Genomic DNA, 18,911 nt, shown 5'->3' with positions numbered 1-18,911 from the left:
TCGAGCATGAATTCTATGTAGTCATTAAGAAGTAAAGCACACATATGACATGGGATAAGTCTAATGTTTCTTAATTATGTAGATATATGAACCATGAAAATTTTTATTTTCACCTCTATTTCTCCATATGAAGCATCACCACTAATAAAAGAATTTAGATAAAAATATTCTCTCTACAATTATAATGTGTCGTAATGTTATTGGATCTACTTTGAAATTAGTGCTACATAAATCATCTATTTATTCAAATCATCTCAGAGTAAACTAGAAAAACATTTAACAGTATAGACGATAAAATAATCATTCAATACAATTATAATATGAACAAAAGGCATCATTAATTACAAATTATAAATTTTCATCCTATTATATTCTATTTTTTAAAAATTATTTTTTAGTATATATTTTATTTTTGTAAGTTTCCATTTGTATATATTTTACATTTTTAAGTATTCATCACCTTATATCTTATCTTTTATATCAAAATTTACATATTTTTTTATAATGCCAACAATAAAATAAAATTATATATGTGTATATATATATATATATATATATATAGTTTTAAGTGTTAATATAAATACATAGAAATTGTATGGTATGTATGCAAATATCCTTTCAAAAAATCCCTTTAAAAAATCTGATCAAGTCAAAACCTCTCCCCCACGTGGATGAAAACAGTTCTCTTATTTAACAATCGGCCGCCAGAAGACACCAAAGGATTCCTCAGCTTATTACCCGCGACAACACTCGCGGACTTCGTAACGGCGAGAGAGCGGCTACAGTTTACTGATAACTGATAATCCCCGCGCAAAACCCGGAGATCACGGCTGCGGAAGCAAAGGGTTCCTCGGCGGCGGCGAAGATGCCGACGGAGAAGCAGCTGAATCAATATCCGGTGCCGAGCTTCCCGCCACCGGAGTCGGAGGACGAGGAAGCATGGGTGTGGACGCAGATTAAGGCGGAGGCCCGGCGAGACGCGGAGTCGGAGCCAGCTCTTGCGAGTTACCTCTACTCAACGGTTCTCTCCCATCCATCTCTCGCACGCTCCCTCTCTTTCCACCTCGCGAACAAGCTATGTTCATCCACACTTCTCTCTACTCTCCTCTACGATCTCTTTCTCCATTCACTGTCTTCATCCCCCACCCTCCGCTCCGCCATCGTCGCCGATCTGCTTGCCGCTATCCATCGTGACCCGGCATGCGTCTCGTTCTCTCACTGCCTTCTGAACTATAAGGGTTTCCTTGCTGTTCAGGCTCATCGGATCGCCCATCTTCTTTGGGTTCAAGACCGCCGCCCCCTTGCCCTAGCTCTCCACTCGCGAGTCGCTGATGTATTCGCTGTCGATATTCACCCTGCTGCTCGAATCGGGAAGGGGATCCTTCTCGATCATGCTACGGGTGTCGTCATCGGTGAGACCGCTGTCGTCGGTAACAACGTCTCAATCCTCCACCATGTCACTCTTGGGGGTACTGGTAAGGTGGGTGGCGATCGCCACCCCAAGATCGGCGACGGTGTTCTTATCGGTGCTGGAGCTACTATTCTGGGGAATGTCATGATTGGCGAAGGGGCTAAGATTGGGGCCGGCTCTGTCGTGCTCATTGATGTGCCGCCGAGGACCACCGCTGTTGGGAATCCTGCCAGGCTCATCGGCGGGAATGAGAAGCCAGCCAGACACGAGGACGTTCCTGGAGAGTCCATGGATCACACTTCTTTCATCAACGAGTGGTCAGATTACACTATCTGAGGATTTTGTTCACGCATACTCGTACAGGCTTCCCTTTGTTCCCTCTACCTGGAACTATTTAAAATTGTATGTTCTTTATTTTTCAACTGCTGATTGCTAAATATTTTGCAGGATGCATAATATGTGCTTTCTACAAATTCATACTTCATTTTCACTTGTTTTGGAAAGATTAATGGCAAGTGAATGATCTGTTAGTTGTATCCATACGTGTTTACAGCAACCTGAATTTTCACCTTACAGGAAAGGAAAGAATGAGGAGATATTCTTTGTTTTTTACTTATTGAATAGTCGTCCCTCTTTTCCAATAACTAAATGGTTTCTCTGGCACTGCTGAATGCTGATAGTGTTGCTTTTGGTTTTGCATTGATTCCTGGTGACTTCGCTGGCGTTGTGCTGATTTATGTACCATGTATATGACGTATTTTATGTTTTTTTGCTACCCGATTCATTTGGCTACTGGGGAGAGCCCACTCAGTGCTCAAGCTTCTACTGTTTTACGGATGTTCTGTTTGGAGGATGGCCTGATGGATTTAGGTTTATCCATTTATCTCAGAGCGTTTGTTTCTGCAAGATGAATCTATGACATCCTTGTTATGATGAAGGAAACTGGATCATTTCTCCCTACTTGCCCTTTAAAAAATGAGTATTATTTTTGTAGCTAGTTTGACATTTTTTTTAGTTGGAACACATGGCAGTTATCATACTAGGCTCTTTGTAAATCTAAATTGCTTTAGATTTAGTAATACTTGGAAGGAAATTGTTTTAGTTGATAGGATGAGTTGGACCTTTACACGGAGGATTTTTTGATATTCAAGGCAAGAAGACCTTTCTGCTTTGAAGTTGTACTTCAAAAACCTTGCTTGAGTCGTCTTAAGTAGAAAAAATCTCAATGGCTTATGTTTGAGGTTCTGGATTTGATTGGGGAACTCTTAGGAACCTGAGTTTCTTGCCCCCAAATAGTTGCATTAAAAGCTAATAGCTAATGAACTGCACTATTAAGACCTAAGATTTAATTTAGTTACAGACATGTCGAATCACTGTGGAATAAGGATTCCCATTTTGCCTCCTAGACCTAGCAAAATGAATCAAGAACACATCACTGTATAGAAAGTAGATAAATAGGTTGTAGTTTTCTTCTTTGAATAATGCGACACTAAATTGGAATCAATGCAGTGTATTAGGTAGGGTGATGGAAACCTTGCAATATAGAGCAATCACTTTTTCTTTTTTTGACAGAAATAGTTTTTGTTGAAAGGATGAGTAAGCGGTAAAAACCAGTAGAGAGGAAGAAGAAGAATAGCAGAAATGGAAATGACACGCTTTCTAGAGGAATCCGACAAGGGTAAAATATCACTATCCCATTTTGCAGAATGGTATGGACCATATATTCCCTAAACCAAACAAGGTATTTAGTTATAACTGATATGCGAAGAATGAAACTAGTTGAGTTTAAGAAGTAATAACAACATTAATTTAGAATAATAAAGAAATACTAATAAAACAAGCTGCTTACCATTGAAGTAGTTGCATCAGTTCCCTTCAATTCAAAAAGCTTTGTAACTTGTGTCTGTCTGTCTTTTGTTGGATGAAAGTTGAGGTCTTTCTCGCTTAAAAAAATGTTTGAGATGCACGTTTTAAGGTCTGCTTTGAATTGAGGTGCACAAGAAATGCTTTCAGGCTTTATGGCTCTAGATGTTTGAGATGGCATCTCAATTAGATTAAAGAAAAATATATATTTAATTGTATTATTAATATATATTACACTTATGTTTAATATGCTTGATTTAATGCCTAAAAATTTGATAGGTAGTTTAAGTATGATTACTTTATTTTGTTATTAATTTATTATTTTGTTTGAAATTATTTTGAATTTAGTGCTAGTTGATATCCATGGTAAGAAGAAAACTGAAATGAATTAAAAAGATTTGGAAGATGCGGATGTGACAAAATTACATGATAATGAAATTATTATATATGATCATTCTTCCGAAGATGACGACTATGAGGATGACCTTGTGGATCTTAATCCTCAGAGCATTTAACTTTTAAGTGAAAACTTGCATTAAACTTCATTTCAAATTTTTTATTTTTATCAATATTTAAAATTGTTATTTGTGATTTATGTGCTTATGATAATAAGCTAAATCAATATATTAATGATTATATCATGTTTATGAATTATTTTTAATTTTTTTTGTGAGTTTTTTTTTCAAGGTTTGCATCTCAATCTCCGTTGAGGCTTACATCCACATCACAAAGATAAAACATCTCGTCCTCGATTTTGTATTTTTAAACTTTGTAGATGTCAGTTACATTGAAAATATGATAAATATTATATCACTGGGAAGCACTTGGCTATAGAGAATGATCCAATTCTTTTGGGTTGTAGCTTGGAGTAGGTTTCTATTGGAATATCTCCTTTTGGAGTTATATCATTACAAAATCACCAACATTAAATTTTTTGTGTTGTTTTTGTTGATCAGCTCTTTGTTTGAATGTCGGATTGCTTTATTCAAGTTTATTTTTCACCTCTTGTAGAATTTATTCAAAATTATCAACCAATTTGCAGCTGACTAGCTCATCTAGTTAGGAAAAATTGTAACGTCTACGATATGGTTGAGTTCTTTTTGTATAGACAATACTAAATGGAGTCCTACCAGTTGATTGGTTCTACATGGAATTAAATACATATTTAGTTTATCCCAATACATTATCCCGTTGTTTTGATTATTCCTCTACCAGGCAACGAATAATGGTGGAGTTTGATTTAGAATATATGCTGTCTTTTAGATTATGCGTGATAAGGGGAACTATACTTCAATTCAATATGTAGTCTTTTCCAAAGTTACCTCCAAAAGTAACTCATGAATTTGAGGTGAGGTTGCAAATCACTTCTTGAAAATGAGAATTCTATTTGAAAAAAATTTTAGCCACATTGATTGCATCAAATATTTTCTTGCAAGCTATAGGGTAAGCCACTTTGAAGAAGCGATCGACTATCACCATAAGTGAGTCCGTACCCATATTTGGTCTTGGTAGCCCCTAACAGCCCTATACTCCTTACCATTGCTAGATGGACATTTTTCCATCTCCATCGTAACAAATCTCTAATAGCAGGACCACCTGCTCCACCTCCTGCCATCACATGATTCTTCACTTCTTAATTATATGCTTCACTCATGCAATACCTTTACTATTTTGCTGAATTGTGTATGTAATTAATATGACTCTATTAGATGAATGAATTGTAGGATTGGTTTTCTTCTTCACATTTGCTCTCACTGTTGCCTGTACAGGAGTCTCACTCTACAACTCTCCTTCAATGGCTTCCTTGTGAGGAGTTTCTCATGGTATCAGAGCAAAGGTTCCCGTCCTAACCTCTCTAATCTCTCTAATCACTTTCCTCTTCTTGCAAATGTCTCTCTCTTCCTCGTACACCAATCCAACTTCAAACTCTCCCACCACCCCAACAATGGCCGAAATCCCCATCCATTCCTCCCTAAATTTTTTTATGTCAAACATCAAAAACATTGCCCAATGCCCACATCCAACTTACAGTAGACAAGTATCCTATCTGGAAATCCCAAATTCACAAGCTCTTCAAGGCAAATGGCTTTGATAGCTTTTTTGATGGTTCAACCACTTCTTCTTCACCTCAAATAAATGATTCTAATGGCCAGCTTATTCAAAACTCGCAAATTCTCACCTGACAACTAGCTGATCAAAATTTATCAGCATATACCCCACTCTCTCCCTCACAATTCTTCCCTACATCCTCAATCTAGAATCAACATCAGAAGTCTGAACAACCCTAACCATTTGACTTCAATCAACCAATCAATTGTGAGCCATCCAATTATGAAATGAACACTACATTTCTATGAAGGATCAACCAATGACTCAATATCTTCTCTGAATTAAATCACTTGTCGACAACATCCCTGTTGCTGGTGGACACATCGATCCCGAAGACATCATCATTTAAACTCTCAATGGATTACCAATCTCTTATCAATCCTTCAAAACAACTATCTGCACACGATCTGAATCTATTAAGCTTGATGATCGCTACTCTTTGCTCTGCAGGGAAGAAACTAACATCTCTGCTGAGCTCACCAAGGAACCAAACATCAATGCCATTGCTGTGTACTCATCCCAATTTGGCCATATTGTTGCTAATCGAGGTCAAGGGAAGTAATCTCAAGGCATTTGAGGTACAAACATCAATGCACTCTCTCTTCAACTCGAGTTGGCTGCAACTCCGGAAATCCATCTTCTCGCCCTACCTGTCAAATTTGCAGAAAACCAGGACATGCAACAATCACATGTTGTCACCGAGCCAATTTCATCATATATCCATCAACAAAAATTGATGTTGCCCTCCTCACAACCACCAATGCTGCAACCCATGATTGGTTGCTTGACTATAGCGCAACCTCTCACCCACATCCAACCCTTGAGCATCTTCAACTCACTACACCATACTCTGGTTCCAATTCGTTTACCATCAGAGATGGTTTGACTCTTCCCATCACCCACTCGAGCAAAGGTTCCTTACCTACGCCTCGACGAAAGCTTCAACTCCTACACTCCCCACATCTAACTCAAAACCTTCTCTTTGTTCATCAACTGACATCCGACAATAATTGTGATATTATCTTTATCAAATCTGGTTTTGTTATTAAGGATCAGACGACAAACCAAATTTTGCTTCAACGACCTAGCAAGGATGGTCTCTATCCTTTCTCCGCCTTTTTTGCTCCCAGCACCTCATTATCGTCCACTGCAACATGGCACCGACGGCTCAGTCATGCTCATTAAACCACCACCAAAGCTATCTCTGAAACAACTACCACAACCACCACCAATGCTATCTATAAAAAATTTTAGCCACATTGATTGCATCAAATATTTTCTTGCAAGCTATAGGGTAAGCCACTTTGAAGAAGCGATCGACTATCACCATAAGTGAGTCCGTACCCATATTTGGTCTTGGTAGCCCCTAACAGCCCTATACTCCTTACCATTGCTAGATGGACATTTTTCCATCTCCATCGTAACAAATCTCTAATAGCAGGACCACCTGCTCCACCTCCTGCCATCACATGATTCTTCACTTCTTAATTATATGCTTCACTCATGCAATACCTTTACTATTTTGCTGAATTGTGTATGTAATTAATATGACTCTATTAGATGAATGAATTGTAGGATTGGTTTTCTTCTTCACATTTGCTCTCACTGTTGCCTGTACAGGAGTCTCACTCTACAACTCTCCTTCAATGGCTTCCTTGTGAGGAGTTTCTCATGGTATCAGAGCAAAGGTTCCCGTCCTAACCTCTCTAATCTCTCTAATCACTTTCCTCTTCTTGCAAATGTCTCTCTCTTCCTCGTACACCAATCCAACTTCAAACTCTCCCACCACCCCAACAATGGCCGAAATCCCCATCCATTCCTCCCTAAATTTTTTTATGTCAAACATCAAAAACATTGCCCAATGCCCACATCCAACTTACAGTAGACAAGTATCCTATCTGGAAATCCCAAATTCACAAGCTCTTCAAGGCAAATGGCTTTGATAGCTTTTTTGATGGTTCAACCACTTCTTCTTCACCTCAAATAAATGATTCTAATGGCCAGCTTATTCAAAACTCGCAAATTCTCACCTGACAACTAGCTGATCAAAATTTATCAGCATATACCCCACTCTCTCCCTCACAATTCTTCCCTACATCCTCAATCTAGAATCAACATCAGAAGTCTGAACAACCCTAACCATTTGACTTCAATCAACCAATCAATTGTGAGCCATCCAATTATGAAATGAACACTACATTTCTATGAAGGATCAACCAATGACTCAATATCTTCTCTGAATTAAATCACTTGTCGACAACATCCCTGTTGCTGGTGGACACATCGATCCCGAAGACATCATCATTTAAACTCTCAATGGATTACCAATCTCTTATCAATCCTTCAAAACAACTATCTGCACACGATCTGAATCTATTAAGCTTGATGATCGCTACTCTTTGCTCTGCAGGGAAGAAACTAACATCTCTGCTGAGCTCACCAAGGAACCAAACATCAATGCCATTGCTGTGTACTCATCCCAATTTGGCCATATTGTTGCTAATCGAGGTCAAGGGAAGTAATCTCAAGGCATTTGAGGTACAAACATCAATGCACTCTCTCTTCAACTCGAGTTGGCTGCAACTCCGGAAATCCATCTTCTCGCCCTACCTGTCAAATTTGCAGAAAACCAGGACATGCAACAATCACATGTTGTCACCGAGCCAATTTCATCATATATCCATCAACAAAAATTGATGTTGCCCTCCTCACAACCACCAATGCTGCAACCCATGATTGGTTGCTTGACTATAGCGCAACCTCTCACCCACATCCAACCCTTGAGCATCTTCAACTCACTACACCATACTCTGGTTCCAATTCGTTTACCATCAGAGATGGTTTGACTCTTCCCATCACCCACTCGAGCAAAGGTTCCTTACCTACGCCTCGACGAAAGCTTCAACTCCTACACTCCCCACATCTAACTCAAAACCTTCTCTTTGTTCATCAACTGACATCCGACAATAATTGTGATATTATCTTTATCAAATCTGGTTTTGTTATTAAGGATCAGACGACAAACCAAATTTTGCTTCAACGACCTAGCAAGGATGGTCTCTATCCTTTCTCCGCCTTTTTTGCTCCCAGCACCTCATTATCGTCCACTGCAACATGGCACCGACGGCTCAGTCATGCTCATTAAACCACCACCAAAGCTATCTCTGAAACAACTACCACAACCATTCCTACTTCTTTCCTTTTCTGCAATGAATGTTACTCTTCAAAAAGTCAGAGACAATCTTTTCCTCTTTCTACTTCCGAAATAAAATGTTTAGTTGAATTAGTTCATGCTGATATTTGGAGACCTGTGCCTACTGTCTCTTCAAGGTTATAAATTCTATCTTATTTTTATTGATGATTACTCTTGTTACAACTTGGTGTTTCCTACGGTCGTCTAATTCGAAACTACAAAAAAACTCGTCTCATTCCATTAAATGATTCAAAATCAATTAAAAAAAACATAAAAATCTTATGCACCGATGGAGGGGGAGAATTCAAATCTCACAATCTTCAAACTTACCCATAACTTCACAGCATCCTTCATCAATTTTGTTGCTCTTATACGCCCCAACAAAACGGGATAGTTGAGGGTAAGCGCCAACATCTTATTAAAACTACAAGAACCCTCCCTCTAACTGCTCAGCTACCCCCCCAAAATTTTGGGCTGTTGTCCTCATGACAACAACTTTTCTCATAAATCAAATGCCCTTCAAAGCCATCTCGCTAAAGTCACCACATGACTACTACATAACTCCCCACCCACCTATTCTCATCTCAAGATTTTTGGCTGCTTAAGCTTCCCCTGACAAAAATCACAAGCCTCACGCAAACTGTCTCCAACAGTTCCTCCATGTATCTTTATTGGGTATTCACCATCTCACAAAGTTTACTATTGCTACAAGCCACAAACCCACCAAAAATTGTCTCTTGACATGTTGTCTGCAATGAACAAAGCTTCCCATTCCGGACTATCAAATCACACTCTACACTATCATCTACTTCAACTACCACACCTACACTAACTTCAACATCCATACAACCTACAACGGCTACCTCGCCCACATCAGGTGCAACCCTGCCCATACTCATCCGGCCTCCATCTCTTCCACCATCCTCAGAACACCCCCAAACCGAATCAATTACAACACCTTCCACCATTAGCCCTCCCAAACACTACTATATACCCCATGACAACCAGATCCAAAATCGGGTTACTCAACCCAAACAGCTCCTAAATCAACATATCCGTCTCCAACAATGCCGACCCTTTCTCCTATGCTCAAGCAGTCAAACATTGCCATTGGATGCAAGCTATGTTTTTGGAATTTCAAGCTCTCCATCAGCAGGGCACTTGCATCTTTGATCCCCCCATCTCAACAAAATATTATAGGCTGCAAATAGACTTTTCGAACCTAATACAATTTAAAATGGAACATTGGCCAAGTCTAAAGCTCATATGATTGTTCAAGGCTTCAAACAACAAAAGGGCTTAGACTACACCGCTATCTTCAGTCCCGTCACAAAGCTACCCATAATCTGCATTCTCCTCACCATAGCTCTCAAGGATTCCCAGACAAACCATAAACAAATGGTGACGAAGCCAAGTCAATTACACTGCGGAAAGTAATATAAGTCAAATGAATAAATAATAATAGGTCGGGTGTCGTTGGATAGACAACATATTCCAGAAAAACAAAACAACGGCCAGACACCACAATACGTACCTGGTTCTAGATGCGGGACACGAGTATCTGCTCTTGTTCCCCGCCACGTAGTTCCCTGCTTCAAGCATCTCAGAACTTGTGCCCGTATCTTATTTCCACGATAAACTCTTCTAAGGACTCTAAAAAGTACATAGTAAAGTCTAAAAAAAACTCGACCTGCACGAAAATAATGTTAGCAAAAAACTATCTACATACAACATATTGAAGTAGCCTTGCGGGAGAACTTAACAACACCTGCAGAAAATTTGGTATTATAAATCATTGTAGCTTTTCTCTATTGGACATGACTCCCTGCAAGAAAATCGCCCCCAGCATTTAGTGCACAAGTCTCACACCCATTAAACACACAAAGCAACACAAAAGTGATGTCTGGCCAAGACAACCAAATCATCATAAAATACAGTCAGAACATCAAAAAAAACTACCTAGCATTCTTGTCTTAACCTAGCACGCTGTTTATTGCAGTGTTCATCGCAACACCTAAGTGTGTGCACAGTGCAGTGGTAAAGTTTAAATGTATGTCTTTGACGGAGTGGCCCACACTAGCCTCGTTCTAAGGATCCAACAGATCTAAAAGCCTCAATAAGAAGATGACATTTAAAACAGAAGGCCTCACATATGACCTAATTTATATAAATTTTAAAGGTGGATAATACATAATAGAAAAATATTTGTTCTATACTTTAAAATATAGGACAATTAAATGTGAGTTTGTAATATGCAAGTGATGTAATTTAGAGCCCTTAGATCCTTATCACAATCATGCATGAGTTGGTCATAATACAAAAACTCGCATTACTTGCGGAGCTATTCCGCGAGTAATGCTATTTATGTATTACAACCAACACCCGGGCCACTCATCCTAATGAGTAGGATTTGTCATCAATGCAATTGAGCGATGCACATACATGTAAAAGATTCATCGCTTTATGATTGTCGGCCAAAACACGTACAATAACAACAATTGCTAAAGAAGCAAAACACATCATGCAAAAGAATGCAAGAATTCCACATGCAAATGACACTTACAAAGCAGGTATACCGGGTACATCCTACCTATAAAGAGGAATTATGCCATCCCCGGGAACCCCAGCCAGATGTAAAGAAATTAATCCGTACCCGAGAGACACTCAAATGTGCACATGCAAACATGCAATCAGTGCAACAAACTTCAAAGACGAAAAAAAAGGCATACAAAAGATGCTAAGTGCCATGCATGCTAGGTAATATGCTTTGTGCAAGTGAGAACCACATATCCAGGTGGACATACATTTTGCCGTGCATGATTTCAATGGCTAAGAAGCGTATTTAGTGCTGAGCGCAACGTGAAATACCTACGTCACTCTATACTGTGTCGTAGCGAGTGAGGTAGATGGTTGTATATGAGCCACCTTTCAAGAGGTGTGCAAGCATCTATTCACGTGCATGTGAGTACATATGTGGGAAGGATACTTACATGTGCAGATGCTCAAAGAGACACGGCAAACTACGATGCTCAAAGAGACGTCCGAACGAGGATGCTCAGAGGGACATCCAAACGAGCTAAATGATAAAAAGCATACAAGGCAAATATAATTTTACATGCAATGAAATATCTAGACATAACGTCAAAAGAGTTTTCATACACACGCAAAAGAGACAAGCAAGAAGCAAGAATGCACATAAGCATGCAACAGTCAAAACAAGTTGGTCAAGATAGCCAACCGGACTGAAGTGGTCGGTCAATCGTGCCGTAACAGCCGATAAGACTGAAGAGATGGGTCGATCGGGCCGAGGTGGTCAATCAAACCCAAAAGATCAGGTAATCAAATCGGGACGTTCGATTGAACCCAAAAGATAGGATGATCGGATCAAGAAGACTGATCGAACCCAAAAGATCTGGTGATCGGGCCGGGAGGGCCGATCGAACCCAAAGGATAAGGTGATTTGACCGTGGCGATTGATCGAACCCAAAGGATAGGGTGATCGGACCCAGGGTGACCGATCAAACCTAAAGAATTGGGTAATCGAACACTGGACTGCCGATCAAACCAAAAGGATTGGGTGATTCGATTGAGGCAGTCTACCAAACTGAAAGAATAGGGTGATCAGAATGGGGTGGCCAATCGACCCAAAGGATGAGTGATCGGAGTGGGGCGGTTGATCGAATCCAAAGGATCGGGTGATTGTACCAGGGTGGCCGACTGAACCACCCAAAGGATAGGGTGATCGGACGGGGGCAGCCGTTTGAACTTAGAGGATCGGGTGATTGGACCTGGGCGACCGACCTAACCCAAAGGATAGGGCGATCAACTCGGGATGACTGACTGAGCCCAAGGATTGAACGATCGAGCCAGGGCGGGTATTGAACCGAAAAGATAAGGTGATCGGACCGGGACACTGATCGAACCCAAGGATCGGACGATCGAGTTGGAGCGGCTGACCGAACCGAAAGATAAGGTGATCGAACTCGGAGGGTCGTTCAAACCCAAAGGATCGGGTGATCGAACTGGTGCGGCCGACCAAAACTAAAGGACAGGGTGATCGAACTGAGATGACCGATTGATCCCAAGGATCGAACGATCGAGCCGAGGCGGTGATTGAACCGAAAAGATAGGGTAATCGGATTGGGACAGTCGATTGAACCAAATGATCGGACAATCGAGCTGGGGCGGCCTATCAAACCAAAGATAGAATGATCAGACCGAGACAACCGATTACACCCAAGTGATCAAGCGATTGAGCCTGGACGGTCGATCAAAACAAAAAGATAGGGTGATCGGACCGAGACGACCAATTGAGCCCAATCGATCAGACGATTGAGCTGGGGCGGTCAATCGAACCGAAATGATTACGCGATCAGGCATGCAAATGTGCAATACATGACAAATGAGCATGCAAGCCACACAACCCAATGCATTCGACGACACGTCGAATTCGTCTTAACGACTTCACATAGGATTTAGGTTTTAATTAATGGAGACGTGTACTAACGACATATTGCTTGAGACAACATGATGTCCACTTTGTTTGCCCAACATGAAATAGAGGGTCTCTCGCGAGGACTCTCTATGGTTGAGAAAACGGAGATCAAAGGAAATTCTTCGTTCGCTCGGTCGGTCAGCTTCAAGCGTCCATCCAAATGAAACCGCCGAAACAAACGACAAGATTAGTACGACCTTGTCTTGTGGGATTTTGGAACTAGGACTTAGAGGGTAAATCTCTCGGATTCGCAAGGGGGAAAGTCTACGAGAAGGCTCCCTAACCTATCGGCTTTTTCTGAGCACAAAACTCTAATCCTTAATCCTTTAAGATCCAAACCTAGGCGGGCTCAAGGATTAAAAATTTGCAGGGGATTTAGAGAATTCACTTACATGACAGTTGAGGAAGCGTGCTCTCGACTTGCTCCAAGCTCCAACCTTATTTTGACGATGCTAGCTCCGCCACTTATCCAAACACGGAAGAAGCTCTCCTAATGAAGGAGAATCTGAGGAAGCTCCAAGAGAATCCTTCTCCTAGCAAGATGAAGCTCTTCTTTTCTAAAGGAGATGAAGCCTTTTCCTCCCTTGGCCGAAACTTCAAAAGCTCCTCCAAGAAGCCTCTCTAACAGCTCCCTCACACTCTTCTTATCAAAACAATGGAGGAAGAAGAAGAAGATGAAGAGGAGGAAGGAATCTAAAGGAAGAAGAAGCACCTAGCTCAGCTCTCCCCTCTCCAAAGCTTCTCCTTGGCTGAAGAATATTGGGATTAAGGTTCCCCTTTTGCCTTTTTTTGGGCGTGGGAGGCACCCAAGGGACCATTGGTCCCTCGCTTAAAATCATTTTAGGCATAATAACCAGGTAACTAGCTTTTAAAGCTCTGGTTAGAGGCCTTATGGTGGGATTTGAGGGACCAAAGGTCCATCCTTTTGGAATTTGCGAGCAACAAAATAGGGGCATATTTTGGTCTGGCACAGGTGTGCCGGGGCCGCGGAGCAGGGGCACCCAACTCACTATCTTCTGACGCGGGCCCGTCATTTGTCCAACATGGGTGTGCCCTAAGAAAACTGGCGCGGACTAGCTGAGATGGCACTGGAGCACTGCAATCGCAATGCAGACGCGCTGGAGTCCATAAGATTGGGCGCCGACGCGCCCGGAAGTTGCGCGGGTCTTCCCAACTCCATGTTTGTCAGCTCGCCCGCATCCTGGTGCGGGTGTGTCAGGGCCAAAATCTCACTTTTCAGGTATTCGACACGTGTTGGCCACCACAAGCTACGGGGCACATTGTATGTGTGGATATTCATCTCTCGGGTTTGCAAGAGTGCTATGGAGAGCACCGACGAATATCTGGAGCTACAGAGAAAGTATAAGCGTGAGGCACAATCCCGTTCCGCTCAAATGGACATTCCACATAAATGACATCCAACATGATGCCAGCATTACCTTTACTATTTTTCTGAATTGTCTTTGAAATATATATGACTCCTATTAGATGAACGAATTGTAGCATTAGTTTTCTACTTCACATTTGCTCTTTCTGGTGCCTGTACCAAATCCTCAGTCTATAGCTCTCATTCAATGGCATCCCTGTGAAGAATTTCTCATCCCCAACACAAACTCAATGCTTAGTTCTTCCTAAATTTAGTTGGGAAGAGGTGGGGGTATATAGTCCAGTGTTTCTCCTATGATATTGTTGTCATGCAGTGCATTTCTCTACAAAATGATAAATTTGTGGCAAAGTTTCGACCAAAAGAATCGGGATTTCGGGATTGTTGTAACGAATGTGTCTTGTCTCAGCCCATGTATGCTTCTATCCTCTACCGCTGGAAAAATTATTGTATCAGAACACCATATGCAAATGTGCATCAGGTGTCCAATAACAGGGTGCCACGTGGCAACCTGGGCCCAAACCGTGTATGTCAATGGGCCCAAATTGCCACATGACCCCTTATTATTGGACACTTGATGCAAATTTGCATCAGGTGTCCTAATGCAATAATTTCTCATACCGCGGCACTATTTCATTAGTTGTTTGTTGCAATGAAATTTTCAAAATGCATAATCGATTTCCTTTTAGATTTCCTTCGTTTTAGATTTTAAGATTAAGAGTTGTAAAATAAAAAATACTAGGACTCATCATTGCAGAATTAGATGGAGAAACTTAAAAGATACAAATAAAATTTATTTTATGAGTAAAATTCAAGATTTCAAAATTTGGGATATTCATGAAGAAGCAAATGTGATGTGGGATAAAGTAACAAACGCTATTAAACATGTAGCAAAAGATGTTCTTGGAGAATCAAAGGGAAAAATATTTACAAATAAAAATAGTTGGTGGTGGAATAATAATGTGCAAGAAAAGATAAAATATAAGAAGTTATGTTATAAAAATTGGTTTAAATGTAAAAGCTTAGAGAACTGGAGAAAATATCAAACGGCTCGCAGAGAGTCTAAAAGAACAATCTGTGATGCTAAAAATTCTGCTTTTAATGATCTTTATAATAGATTAGATACTAAGGAGGGTGAAAAATATATGTATAAACTAGCCAAACAAAGAGAAAAGAAAATCAAAGATTTACCTCAAGTAAAGTGTATTAAAGATGAAAATCAAAAAGTACTTTTCTTAGAAAAAGATATTCAACATAGGTGGGTGAGTTACTTTGATAAACTTTTTAATGAAGTTTCTGAAAATACGATCGAACTTAGTGATTTTAATATCGTAAATAATAATAAAACGTTTCATTTTTACCGTCGCATTAGCAAAAAAGAAGTTGAGGAGGCTTTAAAGAAAACCAAGGGTGGAAAGTCTGTAGGACCTGATGATATCCCAATTGAAGTGTGGAAATATTTGGGAGATTTGGGAGTTTCTTGGCTTACTAAACTCTTTAATATTATTTTAAAAACTAAAAAGATGCCTGAGGAGTGGAGGAAGAGTATTTTGATCCCCATTTTTAAGAATAAAGGGGATGCACAAGAGTGTGCAAATTATAGAGGAATTAAGTTGATGTGTCATACTTTAAAATTATGGGAGAGGGTAATTGAACATAGGTTAAGATGCATCACGAAAATTTCTCATAATCAATTTGGATTTATGCCTGACAGGTCTACTATGGAAGCTATACATTTATTGAGAGGTTTGATGGAGAAGTTCAGAGATAATAAGGAGAATCTACATTTGATTTTTATTGATTTAGAAAAAGCTTACGATAAGGTTCCAAGAGATATCCTTTGGAAAGTTCTCGAGAAGAAATGTGTTGATTTGACTTATATTCAAGTCATTAAAGATATGTATACTAGAGCTGTTACTTGTGTTCAAACTGAAGGAGGATTGACAAAATATTTTCCTATTTCTGTTGGTTTACATCAGGGATCGACTTTAAGCCCATATCTTTTTGCTTTAGTTATGGATGGTCTTACTGGACATCTACAAGAGGATGTACCTTGGTTTATGCTTTTTGCTGATGATATTCTTCTCGTGGATAAAACGAGAGAAAAAGCCCAGGAAAAACTTGAATTATGGAGGTCTACATTGGAGTCTAAAGGCCTTCGTTTAAGTAGAACTAAAACTGAATATATTGAATGTAATTTTAGTAGTAATAGCTCTAGTGACAGATGTGTGACTTTGGGTGATCAAATTATTAAAAGGTGTGAACGATTTAGATATCTTGGGTCCGTTGTCCAAAGCGATGGTGATATAGATGGGGATGTTAATAGTAGAATTCAAGTTGGTTGGTTGAAGTGGAGGAATGCTTCGGGCCTTTTGTGTGATAGAAAAGTACCGCTAAGACTGAAAGGAAAATTTTATAAGATGGTGGTGAGACCTGCAATGCTCTATGGCGCTGAATGTTGGCCTTTAAAAGAGAAGCATAATAATAAGTTAAGTGTTGCCGAGATGAGAATGATTAGGTGGATGAGTGGCTTTACACTTAGAGACAAAATGCGGAATGAATATATTCGTGATAGGGTTGGTGTAGCTCCTGTGACAGACAAAATTAGAGAAAGTCGTCTTAGATGGTTTGGTCATATTAAACGTCGACCATTAGATGATCCGATTAGGAGAGTAGATGTTTTAAATTCGACTTGTGTTAAGAAAAACAGAGGTAGACCTAGGAAGACTTGGGCTTATTGTATTAAAAATGATTTTAATTTACTAGAACTAAATGAAAATATGATACTAAATAGGACGCAATGGAGAAAAAGGATTCATGTAGCCGACCCCACATAGTGGGATTAAGGCTTTGTTGTTGTTGTTGTTGTTGTTGTTGTATAATCGATTTCCTTTAAAGAGCGAGCCTTGCTGAATTGAATAATCACCTGTAGCATTGAAGTTTGGCAGATCAAAGTAAACATTTATTTGCATATGGTTCCTTTAGGCAGTCCATTATAGTGATCAAGCCATCCCAAGGCATCAACCACATTTTTGCAAGCTCTCGCATGGTGTTTTAAGACAAAAGTTAAACAAAAAAAGAGGGAGCGCCAAAGGGGAGAGTGGGAGATAGGGATAGGTCAAATCTGGTTTTTTTTTTATTAATTTGGATTGATTTTATTTATTTATTATTTAAATATTTAAATATTTAATAGCTCGTTGATGATATCTTGTGATATTTTGAAGTCAGTTTTATGTTATATAGCTCGTAGTAGCGATAGCTGATTCGGTTGATCGGTTGGTGCAATATTAATAGATTTGATGATTCAAGTCCAATATATCACCCAGAATTTTCTCCACTTTTGGGTTCTGTTCAGTTTGCTAAATGGCTAGCTTTTAGTGTCCGACCTTAAATGGCTGAACTAAGATGAGAGCCTTCTAGCCACCACTTTTGTTTTCTTTGTACCACTGCTTTTCTTATAAGGTTGTGGATATTGGATGCCTACAATTGCAAAAACATGACCAGGCTATTAGTAATAACATTTGAGTCATTTAAATACATACCACCCAATCCTTATATATTTACGTATCTAACATTTCAATTTTATTTTTTTCATTTAAAAAATAGCATTATTATAACTTTTTCAATGTGAAATACACCTTTTCATGCTTCAATATGATGGTATCTATGTAAAAATTAAAGTTTACATGTTAGATATGTAAATAAGTAGAAATTTGCAATGTATAGAGCTTGATTAAAAGGCCACACAAGCGATGTCAGGATCAGGAGGGGCACCTAGGAGCCTGGTCTGAATGGCATACAGGAGTTGGGATCCATTGAAGGTGGTGCGTAGGCGCCGACATAGGGCACCTCCTCGCCTGGATTCAGTAAGGGGGGCGCTTAGGCGCTCAAGTACTTTACTTCAACCCGAGAAACCTGAAAGGCAGTGTTCGGTAGGCCGGGAATGACACGTAGGTACCGGGAGCAATGTGTACGCAATTAGGGGCTTAAGTCCTTGTTTCATGAAGATCTCTCTAGCCGCATGCTAGTCTCTCGACGGAGCATATAAGTTGCAATGTGCTTGAGAGGTGGATTTCAGCATACGATTTCTCTTGTGAGATCAAAAGAGGATTTGGAGTACAATTATTGTAAGTTCCAGTGTTGTAGAGAGAGATCTGAGTTGTGAAAATCTTTGTATATTTATCTTTTCATAGTGAATTTTTTATGTGGTGTGGCTCTGTAGTTTTTCCTGTTCTCAGATTTTTATACATTAAATCTTGTTCTATTTTTCTGTGATTACTTTGTTGTGTTTTTCTTCGATATTTTGTTCCAAATTTCGAATCAATGTGCCTTATTCCATTATGTGAATTTGATTGTAAATTGATTAAAGTCTTAGCTTTCTTCCCAACAAGTGGTATCAAAACAAAATTTATTTTTCTAAAGAATGTTAATTCGAGTGGGAGCAATGACCGACAAA

The 18,911-nt window shown here is 39.7% G+C and overlaps 1 protein-coding gene across 1 annotated transcript; it reads left to right on the top strand.

Annotated features, from left to right (window-relative positions):
- Positions 1-707: 707 nt before the first annotated feature.
- On the top strand, positions 708-18,453 carry LOC110027526 (probable serine acetyltransferase 1). The gene is made up of 2 exons (XM_020729001.1): positions 708-1,813; positions 18,182-18,453. The coding sequence occupies exon 1, from the start codon at positions 866-868 to the stop codon at positions 1,745-1,747; it is 882 nt and encodes a 293-aa protein (XP_020584660.1). The 5' UTR covers positions 708-865; the 3' UTR covers positions 1,748-1,813; positions 18,182-18,453.
- Positions 18,454-18,911: the final 458 nt, after the last annotated feature.

The sequence above is a fragment of the Phalaenopsis equestris genome, unplaced genomic scaffold, assembly GCF_001263595.1.
Source record: "Phalaenopsis equestris unplaced genomic scaffold, ASM126359v1 Scaffold000428, whole genome shotgun sequence".
In the NCBI taxonomy this organism is placed as follows: domain Eukaryota; kingdom Viridiplantae; phylum Streptophyta; class Magnoliopsida; order Asparagales; family Orchidaceae; genus Phalaenopsis; species Phalaenopsis equestris.
This window is presented reverse-complemented; position numbering and strand designations above follow the sequence as displayed.